At 38.3% G+C, this 18898-nt stretch overlaps 1 protein-coding gene across 1 annotated transcript in view; it reads left to right on the top strand.

Annotated features, from left to right (window-relative positions):
• The window catches only part of LOC139168073 (glutathione hydrolase-like YwrD proenzyme), a 38342-nt gene extending 22501 nt beyond the window's left edge, over positions 1–15841 (top strand). Inside the window, exons 7-12 of the mRNA XM_070753409.1 lie at positions 3419–3506; positions 6738–6909; positions 7978–8140; positions 9122–9292; positions 10582–10666; positions 14686–15841. Of these exons, the coding sequence (XP_070609510.1) occupies positions 3419–3506; positions 6738–6909; positions 7978–8140; positions 9122–9292; positions 10582–10666; positions 14686–14918 (912 nt within the window). The 3' untranslated portion in view covers positions 14919–15841. The remainder of the gene's footprint in view (positions 1–3418; positions 3507–6737; positions 6910–7977; positions 8141–9121; positions 9293–10581; positions 10667–14685) is intronic.
• Positions 15842–18898: the final 3057 nt, after the last annotated feature.

Here is an 18898-nt window from a genome sequence, read left to right as displayed (position 1 = left end):
AGCATAGGACCCAAATGATGATAATTGCTATAGAGTTATTCTTCGTTAAATGAAAGGTGAACTAAGTGATAATTTAGAGAACTGAATCAAATAAAAGAGATGTGGCCAACGTTTAAATGTTTCAGAGCGCTTCATGTTACAGAAAGAAAATGAAGGCAGTTTCTCAGTGATTTAGCAAGTGTATAAATCTGATTATTCCGCTCTTGCTCTTGGATATCAAATAACCTATTAGCAGTTCAGAATGTAACAGCTGCCTGCCTACTCAGTATAGTATAAGAAACCATGATGCCAAAGAACTCACATAAGAAAAAGGATTGTTTATGTACCATGTTTTGCCCCAAAATAAGACCCAACCAGAAAATAAGCACTATCATGGTTTTTCAGGATGTTCGTAAGATAAGCCCTACCTCCAAAATAAGCCGCAGTTAAGAACATCAGCCAGGCAGACGCCTTTAATACTGTATTTCCCTGAAAATACAACTTAACCAGACAATAAGCCCTAATGGAAAAAAAAGTAATCTTATTTTCAGGGAAATACAGGTAACTAATTGTTAGTAAAAACTACCAGGATCTTCAATCATGCCAAAAATGGTACGTTTTAAAAGCCAGGTGTAGTATTACATCTATTTGTCATTAAATAATCATGGGTTTTAAAGAGTTTCACACAATTGTAGTTTAATGAAAAATGTATTACTAATAGCTGTACCTTATCCCAAACCCTCTGTGTTTTAAAATAATCATTTGACTGTTTTTAAAATCTGTCTTCCTAGAAGTTGTCAGAATCTATTAGAAAGATGCATTTCATTTTGTGTATATATAGGAAACGTGTATATTCAGAATGCTTTTTTAAAAATACCTGAAAAATATTTAGGGATGATTGTTGTTAACAAGTATTTAATTGACATGAGCATATGAATTTAAATGCATGCTATGCAATTGCACGCACTGTTGCTTAAAAATTAATGACATTTATTTGATGTTATTTACATCATATATTGTATTTTTATATTTTTCTTATTAAGAGTAAAGAATAATACATGTTAAAATAGTATTTCATTAGTCTGAAAATAAGTAAAGATTTTCATTTAGAACAGAATCAATAATTTTTTCTTTATTTAGTGATGGTCAATATTAGAAACATAGAAACATAGAAACATAGAAGTCTGACGGCAGAAAAAGACCTCATGGTCCATCTAGTCTGCCCTTATACTATTTTCTGTATTTTATCTTAGGATGGATATATGTTTATCCCAGGCATGTTTACATTCAGTTACTGTGGATTTATCTACCACATCTGCTGGAAGTTTGTTCCAAGGATCTACTACTCTTTCAGTAAAATAATATTTTCTCATGTTGCTTTTGATCTTTCCCCCAACTAACTTCAGATTGTGTCCCCTTGTTCTTGTGTTCACTTTCCTATTAAAAACACTTCCCTCCTGGACCTTATTTAACCCTTTAATATATTTAAACGTTTCGATCATGTCCCCCCTTTTCCTTCTGTCCTCCAGACTATACAGATTGAGTTCATTAAGTCTTTCCTGATACGTTTTATGCTTAAGACCTTCCACCATTCTTGTAGCCCGTCTTTGGACCTGTTCAATTTTGTCAATATCTTTTTGTAGGTGAGGTCTCCAGAACTGAACACAGTATTCCAAATGTGGTCTCACCAGCATTCTATATAGTGGGATCATAATCTCCCTCTTCCTGCTTGTTATACCTCTAGCTATGCAGCCAAGCATCCTACTTGCTTTCCCTACCGCCTGACTGCACTGTTCACCCATTTTGAGACTGTCAGAAATCACTACCCCTAAATCCTTTTCTTTTGAAGTATTTGCCAACACAGAACTGCCAATACAATACTCAGATTGAGGATTCCTTTTCCCCAAGTGCATTATTTTACATTTGGAAACATTAAACTGCAGTTTCCATTGCTTAGACCATTTATCTAGTAAAGCTAAATCATTTACCATATTACAGACGCCTCCAGGAATATCAACCCTATTGCACACTTTAGAGTCATCGGCAAATAGGCAAACCTTCCCTACCAAACCTTTCCCTATGTCACTCACAAATATATTAAAAAGAATAGGACCCAGAACAGACCCTTGTGGCACACCGCTTGTAACCTGACTCTGCTCAGAATACTCGCCATTAACAATAACTCTCTGATGTCTACGCTTCAGCCAGCTGCAAATCCATTGAACTATCCAGGGATTAAGTCCAATCTTCACTAATTTATCTATCAGCTCTTTATGTGGAACCGTATCAAAGGCTTTGCTGAAGTCCAGGTAGGCAATATCCACGGCACCACCTTCATCCAACACCTTTGTGACATAGTCAAAGAAATCAATGAGATTAGTCTGACATGATTTGCCTTCAGTAAAGCCATGCTGATTTGGGTCCAATAAGTTATTGTTTTTTAGGTGCTGATTTATCCTCTTTTTGAGTAGAGTCTCCATCATTTTAACTACAACTGATGTCAAGCTAACTGGCCTGTAGTTACCAGCTTCTTCTCTACTGCCCTTCTTGTGAATAGGCACAACACTGGCCATTCTCCAATCCTCAGGAACTTCTCCTGTTAACAACGATTGGTTAAACAAATCAGTCAGGGGGGTAGCAATGACAGATCTGAGTTCTTTAAGAACTCTGGGGTGGATGCCATCTGGACCCATTGCCTTATTTATCTTTAATCGTTCAAGTTCTTCTAAGACATCGGCTTCTAAGATCACTGGAGCTGAATCCGTACAGTTGGAAGCAATGCTATATCCCTCTATAGTATTATTTTGTAAGGTGTCTTTTGAGAAAACTGAACAGAAGTAGCTATTGAAATGGTCAGCGATCTCCTTATTCCCATTAATGCATGTATTATTCCCGGTACTAAGCTTCGTCATGCCGCAGTTTTTCTTCTTCTTATCATTAATATATCTGAAGAAGGTTTTATCCCCCTTCTTTACAGATTTGGCAATTTCTTCCTCTTTTGAGGCTTTAGCATCATATATTATCTGTTTCGCCTCCTTCTGTCTCATTTTATACACCTCCCTATCAGCTATAGTTCCAGACTCTTTATACCTCCTATAGGCAGCCTTTTTTTCATTGACTATAGCCCTTACATCATTGCTAAACCATAGCGGTTTCTTCTTCCTTTTACCTTTAGTTATTTGTCTTACATACAGTCCAGTGGCTTTTAAGATGGCCTTTTTTAATACAGTCCACTGGATGCTCGCTCCTGCCATTTTATCCCTCCCCTTTAATTCATTATCTAAATATTCTCCCATTGCATTAAAATTTGTTTTTCTGAAATCCAATACTTTGGTTGCATTATAGGATTGCTCACAATGAGTTTTTACATCAAACCACAAACATAGATGGTCACTGCAACCTAAATTTATTAAATTTAAATAGTGTCCATCATTTTTAGGGCATGAATATTTGGGAAATTCCTCCAAATGGACAAGGAATCACAACTTTATTAGCCCTGAATATTTTAGAAAATTTCAGTGTGAAAGGTATGTAAAAGCTTCTAATTTCTACATATCTGTTATTTCTAGGGGGGGGGGGAAGCCAGATGTTTCTACTTTAGGAAAAGAAGAAAGAGAAAAAGAACATTTTTTGTCAAATAGTGTATATTGAATGAATGACCACTGTGAATGAGACTTACTATAGAGACTTTTATAGGACTATGCAAAAGATTGACAAAACTTTCCATTTCAGAAAGTCTAAAAACTATTAGCTTAAAGCAATAGAAATCACATTAGTCTCTAATAATTTAAATTATGGGAAACTGGAAGGAAAAATTAAGAAAATGGTAATGGCAAATTTATTCTGTGATGTATCCGAGTTAACAAGTTTAACATATCCATTTTGTTTCCCAGATTCACTCAATTTGAGGGTAACTTTATTTATATAAATCGCTATATTGTTCATGCAAACATAAAAGCTCATAGACATATCAATTAATACAGGATGCAATTAAACCTTTTTAGAAAGAATAATGTTTTGTTTTTATATTATAAAAATTCCTAATCATGTATGTAAAATTATTTCAATTGTAATTTAGATCCCAATATTATTGTAGCAATATATGTAAAATCACTTCCATAAGGAAAGCAAAACAATGATCATTCTTGATTAAAATTTAAGTAGTCTTGCTCACCTAATGAATACTTTTCAACTCTCCAGGAATGTTCAGGGCACAATCCTAATCTAACCACCTATTATGATGATCCAGAGGATGATAAGATAAATTACAGTTCTAAAATGTTGGTTGTTTAGAATATGTTGGTGAGGCCATTGGTGAATTTTCTTAAAACTATAAGGGATACTTGTGAAACCATAGACTTAGGCCCCCTAGCCTGAAGTATTGGTTTTTTAAATCAGTGGCTTTAGAAAGTAAAGTAAAGTAAAGTAAGGGGCGTACATAAGTGCACTGGTGTGCCTTTCGTCCCCTGTCCAATTGTCTTTCCTTTCTTTCTCCTATCTTATATATTCTCTTCCTTTCTTATATCCTCTCCTCTAAGTTCACTTTCACCCTCATTTATATTATCACAAGTCTATTTTTCTTCCTATGTATTTGTGTATTGGACAAATGAATAAAATAAAATAAAAAATAAAAATTAGTGCCATCTCGAAAATCCTGTTTTTCTTAGAGATTATTTTTATGGACTGATTTTATGATTTTATGAACATTTTATCTCATATATTGTAAGCCATCTGGAATGAGAAGAGCAGATGGCACATAGATTTAGATAGCAAATGCCAAAGTACAAAGACAAGTGGATGGTAACATGGAGGATGATCCATGAGAATCAGCAATAAAGGAGGAATAAAGGTTCACCTTAAAAGAGGATTGGACAGAAAAAGAATGGCACTTTTGTCCTAGACTGCCCCTATATAAGTCTGTTTTGATTTCTCCGGGAAATATTTTTGTAAAGTCATGAACTGAATGGTACGATAGTAGGGCCAAAAGAAGGAGTGTGCCTGGAGCACACATGAAATTGAATTCATTTATAAATTTAATTTAAATTAATTACATACACTTAATATGATTACGGAAAACTAATCATATTAAGTGTATGTGATTAATTCAAATTAAATTCATAAATTAATTCAATTTCATGTGTGCCCCAGGTCCACTCCTTCTTTTAAACCCATAATCTTCCCTTCTGTCTAGTTCAAAAAATTAGTGACAATTTCTAAAGATGCTCTGGTGATGATGGGGCACATCCAATTCATCATCATCACCGGACTCCATAGTGCCATCCCCAAACCCCCAACAATTTACCCTTAGATTATCTATGGTTGACCTATCCAGATTCCTAAGAGGTCAGTAAGGGGTGAGTACAAGTGCACTAGAGTGCCTTCCGTCCCCTGTCCTATTGCTCTCCTCCATCTCCTATACCTTTCTTCTATTCCTATATATTTTCTTCTATTCTTTCATTGATATGTTCTACAGTGATCCCCCGGGTATTGCGCTCCCGATCATTGCGAAATGGCTATATGGCGATTTTTGAACCCGGAAGTAAAAACACCATCTGCGCATGCGCCCCCTTTTCCCCCCCCAGCACCCGCTCGCCCGCCGTTCGCCCGGCCACCCGCCGTTCGCCGCTCGCCCGCCGTTCGCCCGGCCACCTGCCGTTCGCCCGCCGTTCACCGCTCGCCCGCCCTTCGCCCGGCCACCCACCGTTCGCTCGCTGCTCGCCCGGCCACCCGGGTTCGTTTGGCTTCGGGACATGCCGGCGGCGACGTTTTAAAACAGCCGCGCGGTTTACCAACTCAGTCCCGAAGTCAAAGGCGAACTTCGGGACTCAGTTGGGAAGCCGCGCGGCTGTTTTAAAACGTCGCCGCCGGCATGTCCCGAAGCCAAACGAACCCGGGTGGCCGGGCGAGCAGCGAGCCCGCCCTTCGCCCGGCCACCCGCCATTCGCTCGCTGCTCGCCCGGCCACCCGGGTTCGTTTGGCTTCGGGACATGCCGGCGGCGACGTTTTAAAACAGCTGCGCGGTTTACCAACTGAGTCCCGAAGTCAAAGGCGAACTTCGGGACTCAGTTAGGAAGTTTGCGTGGGCGGCGGGGAAACCCCAATCTTCAGCTCCTCGCTGCTGGGAAGTAAAAACACCATCTGCGCATGCACAGATGGTGTTTTTACTTCCGCAGCGCTACTTCGCGAAAACCCGCTCATTGCGGGGGGTCCTGGAACGGAACCCTCGCAATGATCGGGGGATCACTGTATTACTATATCTTCTTTTCTATTCTTTCTTAGATATATTTTACTATGAGTATCTCCTCTATAACTTTCATCATTTATTTTACTATGTGTGTATGTATGTATATATATATATACATTTGTTTTCGTAGATTTTCACGGGTATATGTATGTAGATTGTTCTGAGTTTGGGTTTTGCCCCGTGTAATATTTTGAGTGTCTATGCGACGTTAGCTCCAACAACTCTGGATGGTTTACAGAATCATTAAAAATACTTTTAAAGCAAAAAAACAGGACAAAAGGTAACAAAGGTATCAGAGATAGAAAACATAAAGAGGAACAAAAAAGAAGAAAAGAATCTTTAGTCACACACTAACCAAATGCCTGGTGAAAGAGCATCCTCTGGTGTAGAAAACAGTGTATGAATCAATTCACTGTTTCTCATCAGTACTATATACACAATTATACTTCTAGGTACTTTATATGAAGGATTTTATGAATTGCAAACAATAATTTATTTTGGCTTCTTTCTGTAGATCTGGACCATAATTCTACTCATTACTTGCACATTTTAATTGAAGCACTCAAGCTGAGCTTTGCTGATAGTTTTTGGTTTTGTGCTGATATGGAAAAAGGAACAGTACCTACAGCACAGCTCCTTTCTAAATCTTATGCCAGAGACCATTCAAATTCAATCAATTTACATAGGTACGCTGTCCTCCTTTTTGCTTTTATAAGTGTCACTACTTGTTAATTACTTACTAAATATCATTATGTTAACTATTATTGGCTCCAGCTTTCTTTTAAAGTAAGTTATGTTAATATTTTCCACCTGTTCCATGTGTTTGGTTATGCTGGTATTGATGTTTTTTCTCCAAACTGCATGAGTTGCTTTCAAAACAATTTTGCTTCATAATTAATTTTAGATAGATTGGCAATATCTGTACTTGGAAAACCTGAGAATAATAATTCATAGGGAAATAATTCTTTATATAAGTTGCAGGGTTGGGTTAAGGTCCACCCTCAGAAACTGAACTTTACTGGGGAATTTTGGGTGAGTCATTCTGGCTCTATCTAGCTTTACAAGATTATTCTGGAGAAAAATAAAAGGAAGGCATTCTAATCTAATCTAATTTAATCATCATCATAGCCAGCATCATCCTACATAGTCCTTGCTGAACAACTAGAATCGGGGCTGACATTTTGATACTAAGTGATATGGTCACTTGTGATTGTGATTTTACTTCTTCATAGACTTTATTTGTTGAAAGCTGACTGTGAAGATCACAACTGGTGATTCTTATGTCTGTAGGATGTTGTGATTGTCTAAAGCACCCACTTGATCTTGTGACTGAGCGAACTGTCCAAAGTCTGAGGATGCGGTTATAAAGTTCTTTTTAAAAGTGCTATTGTAATTTTGAATGGTCAATAAATGGGATAGTCATTAAGCAGGAACAACCTGTATACCCATGATACTTCTGTATTGATTAATATATCAAATACAAAGTTTTTTCCCCCCAGGCATAGTTTTATAGGAAAACTATAAAGGAAATGTATGAGGAAGTGATGTATATCATCTAGTTGGGCAGAAGAGAAAGAGAAAGGCGGCATAAAAAATTGAATAAATAAATAAAATAAATAAATAAAATAAACCATTTCCTCAAATAAGTAAATTGAGAAATATTGCTGCAACCAAATATCAACCCTCATCACTTGTAGTAAATATTACAAACAATATCAGCATTTTAAGTTTTCTGCTTTCTTTCCTCTCACCAGAGCCACTGATCAATATAGTCATGGAAATCCCTTCTTGGTGGGCAACGACACCGTTTATTTTGGCGTGGTGGATGCTGAAGGCAATGCCTGCTCTTTCACTAACAGCCTGTATAAAGGATTTGGTGCAGGGCTGGTGCCAGATGGCTGTGGATTTACTTTGCAAGTAAGAAAGTATTTTTTAGCATAAGGAATATGTATTTGATGAAATATTGTTTTAGCATTATCTTTTCAGTGTAGTGTGTTGCTAATTCGTATCAGGATTGGCTTGAGATTGTTCCTAATCCAAGTGTAGCCATTTCAAATTCTTGTATCTTTTTTAAAAAACCGAAAGCTACTTGGCTACCCTGCGAAACACATCTGTATGTACAAGAATTCCTTCTCCATTTAAAGCTTTCTTTCTCTGTTTAAAATTTCTCGTACCTACTGAAATCTTTTCAAAAACTGTGTTCAAATCACAGATTGTATAAAGCTCATGTAATTAGGATTGTTTTCATCTTCGTTTTAATGATGTCGATTTTATACAAATATTTTTATTATTATTGGCCAATGGGCTGCTCCTTTCTGCAGTTTTGCTGTTTTTTTTTATTATTACCTGTATCAATAATAAGAGAATATTTATAGGTCAAGGTTGAACTGTGGAGTATTTGGTGCCCTCTGAGCTTGGTTGTTTTCTTGTAGATGTTTCATTACCCAAACTGTTCTGGTCCAACTAATGCAAATCCACAAATCTTTTCCCAAGGCTTTGATCTTCAAACAAATAAATCCTTTCTTCTTACTGACACAGAATATAAATGACAACAATAAAAGCAGGGCTGCAAGATCATGTACAGTGAATACTTTATGATACAAATTCACATTCTAAGCTCAAAATCCAGAGAGGCAAAGCTATACATCTTTCTTAAGGCGGAGGAGTTTATCAGTACTATAAAGGCTCTGCTCGGTGTTTGTGTTAATCTAAATTAGCACAGTCTGTGATGGTTTATCAAAAGCTCACTTTTCCAGGAGCTATGAATCATGCCAAGATTCCCACAGTTCAATGTTGAATTCCAAATGTTCTCTTCTAGCAATACTGTAGATAACTAGGATTCAACTCCATGGATTGCTTTACCTGTCTATGACTATTAGTGCACTGATTTATCTCTAGAACAGAGGAGCTGGTTTTTCACTACAGCATGATCATCCAAACTGCTTGGGCCCTCAGAAGCGGCCCTATCATACAATTATACCAGCTCTGGCCACTGCAGCCAATACTGGAGAACTTCTGTGCTGCTTTGGAGTTATGGGAGGATTTATGCAACCACAAGGTCAGGTACAAGTAAGTACTGTATCTGTCCCTCCTGTGTGTAATGTATTAGTTGCCTGTGTGTAATGCATTTGGTTTTTTGGCAAATTTGGGGGAAATGTCATGGCCATTCTCACAAAATTACTCCTATGAAGTCAAGGTCAGGCACAAGACAGCAAAATCGGTGCATGGGTGGTAACCGCTTCTCACCATTATAACTTCTCCAGGATGGTTTATTTTAACTCCACTCCCATTTCCATCTTACCTTTTTTCATTGGAAAGCAGGTATGCTTAAAAAAAAAGTTGTAGCTGCTTATTCTTTTCATTTGATTAATAATCATAACCAGAGACTTTTATGAAATGAGTGTTTGTTTGTTTGTTTGTTTGATGTTTGTTTGTTTGTTTGTTTGAGTTTGGGATTCTATCTTGTAACATACCGTTTTTTAATTTATTTTTTAATTAAAAGTATATAAAAAAATAAAATCAGATGAGCATTCAGTCTATATTTCACCAGATCTAATGTTTAGGCAGCATATAGTATGTGTGAAATATCGTATTTTTCAGAGTATAAAATGCACCGGAGTATAATACGCCCCTTAGTTTTTGGGGAGGAAAATAGGCGAAAGAATCTGCTTACCAGTTATTCATCTGGCTAGCATCCTTAGTCTGGTCAGCTTCAGCACATTATTTTATCCCCTGGTTAGGGCTTTAAAAAAACTTTATTCGGAGAGAGTAACAATGAAAGAGCTTTCAAGCCAGTAAGAGCTGGGAACATCATTAGCACTTGGAAAGAAACATTCAGAGCAAGTAAAGCAATGGGGGAAAATAGCTGCAAAGACTTAGGGCTTGGAAAACATTCTTCCCAGAGAGTAACAATGAAAGAGCTTGCAAGCTGGTAAGAGCTGGGCATATCATTGGCACCTGGTTAGGGCTGGAAAGAAACTTATTTGGAGAAAGTTAGAGTAATGAAAAAAACCCTGCAAAGAGTTAGGGCTTGGAAAACATTCTTCCCAGAGAGAAACAATGAAAGAGCCTGAAAGGTAAGAGCTGGGAAGATTGTTTGTAGCTAGTTAGGGTTGGGAGCGGGGAGCTACATTCAGAGTATAAGACACACACAAATTATCAGCCTCTTTTAGGGAGGAAAAAGGTGCATCTTATGGTAAGCATTAAATTTTCTTGATAGTGATTTTGTGAACATAGCCAAAATATAAAGAAAAAATATATTTGTATGCAACAATATTGTTTAGATGCTTGGTATTTCATGAATGAATTATTCCCTCATAATAATCCAGGTTTGCATTCCCTTCTATATGTTCCTATAGGTACTACTAAATATGTTTGAATTTGGAAAGAATCCCCAAGAGGCTTTGGATGCACCTCGTTTTTATATAGAATACAGCAAAAAAGGTAAGACTGTAAAATGGAATTTATGCTCCCTCTAACTGAATAAGCAGAAAGAAATCAGACCCTCATTATATTGACACGGTATCATAGTTGCCAAGAAAATCCTGCTGATTAAGATTTAATAGCTCAAATTTGGATAGCAGTAAGTATTCTACTATAATTAAATTCAGTGATGGATTCATTTTCTCCCAGTAGCAATGAAATAAAACCCATACAGTTTGCTGTATGCTGAAATCAGTACTATAGTATTTCATGCTCTATGTTGCATTTGGTTTCTTTTTATTACTTTGTTTTTCCTCTCAGTTTATTTCATTTGCCTGGTTTTGTTTTGCCGATGCTCTTGGGAGAATGACTGCAGTCGATGTAGCTCTCATAGAAAAACAGGCTTGCAAGAAATGGCAAATGGAAACCTGTAATTTCTGTTGCCCACTCCACCCACTCTCAAATAGATTTCCTTCTGCTAAAGTATTTTAGTCTCTTTATGCTACTTCTAAATTGGTGAACGGGTTACGTTCTCAGGCTAGAAACGATGAGATCATGAGTTCTAAACCTACTTTAGGACAAAGCATGAAGTGTTAATACCATTATATAATGCCTTCGTAAGGCCATACTTAGAATACTGTATTCAGTTTTGGTCACTACGGTGTAAAAAGGATGTTGAGACTCTAGAAAGAGTATAGAGAAGAGCCACAAAGGTGATTAGGGGACTGGAGGCTAAAACATATGAACAATGGTTGCAAGAACTAGATATGTCTAGTTTAATAAAAAGAAGTCTCCGGAGAGGGGTGGCATACAAATTAAATAAATAAATAGATAGATAGATAGATAGATAGATAGATAGATAGATAGATAGATAGATAGATAGATAAATAAATAAATAAATGAGACATTAGCAGTGTTCCAATATCTCAGAGGTCCTGAGAGTAGCTCCTGAGTGTAGCACAAGAAGCAATGGGTGGAAACTAATCAAGGAGAGGAGCAACTTAGAACCAAGGAGAAAATTCCTGACAGTTCGAACAATTAATCAGAGGAACAGCTTGCCTCTAGAAGTTGTGAATTCTTCAACATTGGAAGTTTTAAAGAAAACCTTAGGAAAAGAAGAGAGAAAAATACATTTTTGTCAAACAGTTTTTATGGAATGGATGACCACTGTGAATGAGACTTATTTAAGAGACTTTTAGAGGACTATGCAGAAGATTGACAAAACATGTCATGTCAGCAAGTCTAAAAACTATTACTTTAAAGCACTGGAAGTTTTTAAGAAGATGTTGGATAACTATTTAGCAGGGCGTGGGAATAGAAGACCCCCCAAGGTCCCTTCCAACTCTATTGTTATTATTAAAGCCAGCTCCAGGACTTTGGGCCAATCACTCTCTCTCAGCCCTAGGAAGGAGTCAATGGCAAACCACTTCCAAAATATGTCTGGGTTCTACTTGACTATAGCCAAAAAAGAGAAATCCATCCTGAAGACACAATAGGATATAAATTTAATAAGCCCACATTATGTATATGTCTCTATGTGTATATATACATAGTAATGTGCTGGTAAATTTATAAGAACTAGCTTAGGTGGCTCCACTGGCATCACCGTGCTGAACCACTGAGCCATTGAACAGATTGTCAGCACATTGGCATAGTAGCTTAACTCTGTATTAACTGGCTAACAATTTTTCAAACAATTTACCAATTACCTCTTATGAGCCATAACAAGTTGGTTTCAGCACACCTCCCTCTCTTCGTCTATGTATATGTTCATTTATTTTTCTGTATTTACAATATATAGGAACATAATTTTAAGTTGTCACAGAACTTAGGGTTTGTATTTATCTTAGTTGAAGGGTACTCAGTTAAATCATCTACTTTGACCTATTTCTTGATGGCAAAATAAGACAAGGTTTACTAAGAAGGTTTACTGGTTTCAATAGTCCTTTGGGCAGGCATTAATAGCTAATTGCACAGGATTGTCTGTTAAAGCAGCCTTTCTTCCTGGTGCCCTTGGAGATGTTGACTTTTTTGATCCTTTGTTGATGGTAGGTTTGTGAAGGCTGCTTGAAAGCATGTTTTTTTTCCCCTAACGGCTTATTCCGAACCAACCTGGGCAAAGATCTCTGTTGATAAATTACATGATTAGTGGAAAGTTCCTAAAGTATAAGTTCAGCATTCCTCTAGCTCTATTCATCTGCTTGACTGAAGCATAAGGAGTAAAAGTGAACAGGAAAGAAGGTCATATACATGTTCAGTGCAGCAGTTAAATGTTGTGCTTGGATTAGGGTTATCCCACCTGGCCATTGAAACTCACTGAGTAATTTTGGATCTGTAACTCTCTCTCAACCTATCCCACTTTGCGGGTTTGTTCATACAGGGATAAAATTAGCCTTTCTGTCCATAATTCCACCCCATTTCACAGTGTGCTATGGATATATTTCTACACCAATTGCATTGGCATCCTTCAGTCTCGAAAGACCATGGTATCATGCTCAGGATTCCCCAGAGCATGAAGCCTGGGTAGGTTAATATGGAGAATATGTGCATAAAAAATGAGGAAAGGAGATACATAAAATAAAACCTGTTCTTTAAAGCTTCATACATCCAGTGTAGTTGTGCAGTTGTGTGGCTAGTGTCACAACAAAAACTATTTAAAAGAAGTTGTGTGTGTGTGTGTGTGTTCTTTCTTTTAAATTAGTCTTGACTCCCGGCAACTGTCTGGACTAAGGGTGTCAAACTCAAGACCCATGGCCAGATACGGCCTGCAGGGTGCTTAGATTTGGTCTGTGGGGCTGCCCTGGAAACACCAAAGGATCGGCCTGTGGTGCCTCTGGTAGCAAAAACAAAACTTGGGAGGGCCACCTATGGCCCTCCTAAGCTCTGTTTTCACTGGCAGAGGGTTGCAGGAAGCCGTTGCAAATGAAAATGGAGCTCGGGAGCCTGCTTTTGGTGGCAGAGAGCTAGGGCCACCATATACATCCCCAACGCAAGTGACATCAAACTGGCCACATCCCCTGGCCCTCCCACAGTCAAACACAACCCTGATGTGGCTCTCAATTAAAAGGAGTTTGACACCCTTGATCTGGACACAAGATTTTCAGAAGTCGTTTTATTATTATTTATTATTATTTATTGGATTTGCATGCCGCCCCTCTCCGCAGACTCGTTTGCCATTGCCTTCTCATTAGGGCTGAGAGCGAGTAAGTGGCTTTGTGCCTAAAGTGGGATCAGAATTGATGGTATCCTGGTTTTTTAATCCTGGTAATCATTATACCCAAACAGGTCTCAGAATTGAACATATATATCCAGTTTAATGAATTAAATGCAGTGAATTTAATTATGTTGATATATTTTATCATGTTTTCCTGATGCTGCATCAAACATTACAGTTCAGAATTATAGGAGCTACATTCAATGTGTTTAAAAAGTCCTCGGAGGGGGGCGGCATATAAATCCAATAAATAAATAAACAAAAAGTCTGGTCGTGTGTAGCTGTGTGTAGCCACAGATTGTGTACAAAATTGCCAATTAACATTATATAAAGAAACTATATAGAACGAGGGCTTCTGTCCACCTATCAGTTGAAATGCATGCAAATGTAAGTAGATTAATAGGAACCACTTTTGTGGGAAGGCAACTGTTATGTACTCCTTTGCTGTATAGCCATGCTGGTCACATGATCATGGAAAATGCCTTCAAACAATGCTGCCTATTTCTGCCAAAAAACGAAGATGAGTAGTGCTCCCTAGAGTTAGAAATTACTGGACAGGGAAACTTTTATCTTGTGCCTCCAGAAGTGATACCTTGTATGCAGGATGATTGCTTCTTAGCTACAGAGTTACAGCTGTCATTCAATCATTTTAAAGGAGTTGCTTTAAAAATGTTTTCAGTTCAGACTCCTTTCTCCTTTTTGTGGGATCATGCTTAAGTGCTTAAAATAGTATTGTAGCTTTGGGGTCAGGTGGTATTTGTAAAATAATTTGTTTGGTATTTCAAATCTGCAGATAAAATCTTGAATAAAATCTTTTAATCATTAGATGCGTGGCAGGTGTTCTTGGAAGACGGCATCCCTCAAAACATAGCAGATGATTTGAGAGCCATGGGCCATAATGTCAAGGAACCTGTGCTTGGTTATGCCAGGAGTATATTTGGACGTGGTCAAATTATCACCAAAGGAGAATGGTGGAGACAAAAAAACCTTTCTTCTTCCCACACTGTACTTTGGGCTGGATCTGACCCTCGAGCTGATGGTTGTGCATTGGGATACTAGTATGAAAAGAAAAGATGTTTAGATGAATAGAAACAGACTTCAAAGTGACATAAGATGATGATGTACTAGAAAATAGAGGGGGCATAATTTGATCATAATAGTCCATGTTTTGCATGAAGAAACCCCGATTCAGTTATTTCATTTATTTGCCTGGGATATTGCATCCACGGAGAGTGGTGGCATACAAGTCCAATAAATAAGTAAGTAAGTAAGTAAGTAAGTAAGTAAGTAAGTAAGTAAGTAAGTAAGTAAACAAACAAACAAACAAACAAACAAACAAACAAACAAATAAATATTAGATAATGTAGTAATATCAAACTCAAGGACCCTAGCCTGGATCCGGTCTGTGGGATGCTTAGATTTGTTCTCTGGGCCGCCTGGAAATAGCAAAGGACTGGCCTGCAGTGCCTCTCTAGTGAAAATGGGGCACTCCCCCCTCCTGCACACTGTTTTGGCCTGCAGCATGTTTGAGGAGGCCATCCAGGCTGAAAATGGAGTGTGGGAGCTGCGTGGAGGGCCCTGCTCCCTGTTTTGGCTGGCAGAATGCTGCAGGAGATGTCCATCCCGTCTGCCATCCATCATGTTTCCCTCCCACCTCCAGCCAGCCCTTGGAGGACAACTACAATGCTGATCCAGCCATCAAAGAAATCCAGATTGATACCCCTGGGATAATGGGATACTGATCTATTCAGATTAGAGCATATTGATTGTTTTTTTTTCTCATAATGCTTAATCATGATTTATTAAATAAACCAGGAAGATAAAAGTAATTCTGATTTTTTTCCAACCACTTCTTGGTTTCTTTCCTCCACGACAAGGGGTCAACATACTAGCAAAACCAGAAGTCAGAATTCCAAGTTTAAAAGGAAAAGACCTGGTTTAAAATCAAGATCTGAAAATCAGTAAATCATGTTATCCAATTATACTTTTTTGCAAAATCATTTATTTTTATTTTTTGAGATATATTTCCATATTATATATTATATATTATATATTATATAAAAAAACATATAATTTAGTGCTTGTATAAACTGAATAACTATAAAGTATGTTGAGTAACTATAAATTAAGTTTCTGAGTATTTATTAAGTCACACTAATACAATGTTTTTGTTGACACTATATTTGATCTTCGAAACAAATATATAATTTGAATAATTGACATGCCGAGTTTATTCCTTCCGTAGCCTTCCTTAGTATATATGTTTGATCAACTACTATTACTGCATTCTGAGAAAATGTTGGCATTTTTAGATTTTTATGCTACATTTCTTTATAAGTAAATATAATTTTATCAGTAAATAAGAGATATCCACAAAAAGGATTTGTCTTTATAATATTTCTCAATTTACTTTAATATATATATCCCAGAAGGATATGTTGGGTAAGAAATACATAAACATTTAAAGAGTTAAAAGACAGAAAGGACTCTTCAAATTCACACTTTGTATTCAGGAATCTGCCGAAATATTATATCTGCCGAAATATTTTAAAAAAGATTTCTCTTTATCTTATTTTCGATGAGAAAAAACTGTTATTGAAAGTAAGTTAAGAAAAACATTATTACTAAAAGTGAAAGAAATGCTAAAACTGTAAGTACCCCAAAAAGATTTTGCATGTAAAATCAAATTTCAGTCTCTATAGTGTTTATTACTGAATATAATGTGCATTTCATATTGTTCTTATACAGGAAGGCTAATTTAAAAAGTTGGATTTGGTTTTAACTTCCCTTCAGTGAAAGGAGCAGAGTTCATAAAACAGGGCTTTCCTGTCACTATATTCTTTTTCAGCGCATGCTGATCCACCAAGGCTGCCAGACATCTGAGGCCAGAAGAACATTCATAGCAGAAGAGAAGCGAGCACTCTGCAAATACTGCGACAGTGGTGCCCACACATGTCTGTCCAATATGTTTTGTGCCCATATAGGCCTTACCAGTCACCTGCGGACACATCGTGTACAGCCCACAATCTATTGGATGTCAAGGTCCTCTTTGAACATGATGGACTAACATCATTATTTTGATCTCCTAAGGCAGGGGTCCCCAAACCTTTTACACAGGGGGCCAGTTCACGGTCCCTCAAACTGTTGGAGGGCCAGACTATTAAAAAAAACTATGAACAAATCCCTATGCACACTGCACATACCTTATTTTAAAGTAAAAAACAAAATGGGAACGTACTATTTAGAGTGGGGCGGAAGTCTGAAATTCACAAAAGTTTATGTTTTGTTTTTAATTTTCTTTTGTTAACATCTGATTGGGTATACAAGGTTTTTTTGGTTTATAGAAAAATGTATAAAGAAAGAAGGAAGCACTTTGTCATAATGGTTAATACGTTAGAAATATAATTGGTGTACTTTTTGAAGGAACATTAAGGAGGGAATTTAATTAAAAGGAAAGTATGTACCTGGATGACAACTTTAGGAAAAAAAACATTTGCAACTTTTTTGATGATTGATATTAATTACTAACAAAATACCGCATTTTATTCATGTAAAATTAGATGGCACACTGTATTGTTTGTTGAGAGAAAATTTTTAAAAAATTTAGACCCCCCCCCCAAAAAAAGTCCTTTCTTCCTCCGCCCTGTTGTGATTCCGTCTGAGGCTCCTCAGGGAACGGCTGAACCTCTGCCGGCTCCATGCTCAGAGGGGGAGGAGGAGGAACAGGAGGAGGAGGCCCAGGCAGACAGGGAGGAGGAATATCAGGCCGAGGGAGAGGGAGAACAGCCTGAGTCCCCCGGGGTGGAGCTCTCCCCAGCAAGCAGCCTGGAGTCCTTGGATGAAAATGCACAAGCCATCATCGATCTCAGGCAGAGAAGAGCAGCACAACGAAGGGGACAATTAGCCAGGTATTTCCAGCCCTAAATAGGCAACAGCTGGGTTTGGGTGTGGTTCTCCCCAGAAAGGCTGAAAAGGCAGACCCACCCTTCCTGTATTGTGGAGTATTATCTTTGGGAGTCCTGGGACCTGGCTGTGATCTTTGGCGTTTCTGACTCTGGCTTGTGGCCCTGAAGGCTGAAACCTTGGGGGGAAAGACGTGGATCTTATTCTTTACAGTGGTGTGTGTGCCAGCAAGAAGTCTGCTGTATTGTCTGGCCGTCATGACTCTGCTGTGAAGCCTCATAGCCTGTCTGTTGGGAAGAACAGGTTTTTCTCTGTGTTTGTTTTTCCAACTATAAAGTGCCTTTGCTTTTACCAGCGTGTCTGGCTGCTTTTTTCAGTTGGTGTTGAAGTCTGTGGGCACCCAGACAGAACACGCCCCTCCATTCATTTCATTCTTCCTTCCTTCCTTGTTCCATTTCTTCTTCCTTCTTTCCTTCCTTCCTTTTCCCTCCATTTCTCATTCCTTCCTTCCTTCCCTCCCTCCCTCCTTCCTTCCTCTCCTTTTCTCTCTCTCTTGCTTTCTTTCTCTCACTCACTATCTTTCTCTCTCTTGCTTTCTTTCTCTCTCTCTCTTTCTCTCTTGCTTTCTTGCTCTCTCTTGCTCTCTTGCTTTTTCTCTCTCTCTTCCTCTCTCTCTCTTTCTCACTATCTCTCTTGCTATCTCTCTTCCTCCCTTTCTCTCTCCCTCTCTTCCTTCCTTCCCTCTCTCCTTCCTTCCTCTCCACTTCTCCTTCCCTCCCTCTTTTTCCCTTCTCTTTCCCTTTTCTTTCTTTCTCCCCACTTCTCTCTCTGAAGTTCGCGGCGGAGTGCTCAGCCTCCCCACCCCCCTAGGTGCATGGCAGGCTGGCAGTAGAACAGGGAGCTCGCGCGCATAGGCGCTTGTGAACCTTCACTGGTGCAAGATTTCCCCGCACTTTTTTTGTTGCTCCCCACCCCAACTCCAATGCCCAGCTCCCCAGTGTGGCCTTGTAAAAGACTGCACAGGGGGTTGTTTTTGTGTGCGTGGCAGCATGCCTTACAGGGGACATTGCTGTGGTCCCTGGACACAGCCGGAGAAGCCGGGCGGGGCTCAGAGCCCATGGGGGTTTCTCCAGGCC

The sequence above is a fragment of the Erythrolamprus reginae genome, chromosome 5 (genome assembly GCF_031021105.1).
Source record: "Erythrolamprus reginae isolate rEryReg1 chromosome 5, rEryReg1.hap1, whole genome shotgun sequence".
Classification (NCBI taxonomy): domain Eukaryota; kingdom Metazoa; phylum Chordata; class Lepidosauria; order Squamata; family Dipsadidae; genus Erythrolamprus; species Erythrolamprus reginae.
The sequence above is the reverse complement of the archived record's forward strand: the minus strand, read 5'-3'. Positions and strand labels throughout refer to the sequence as shown.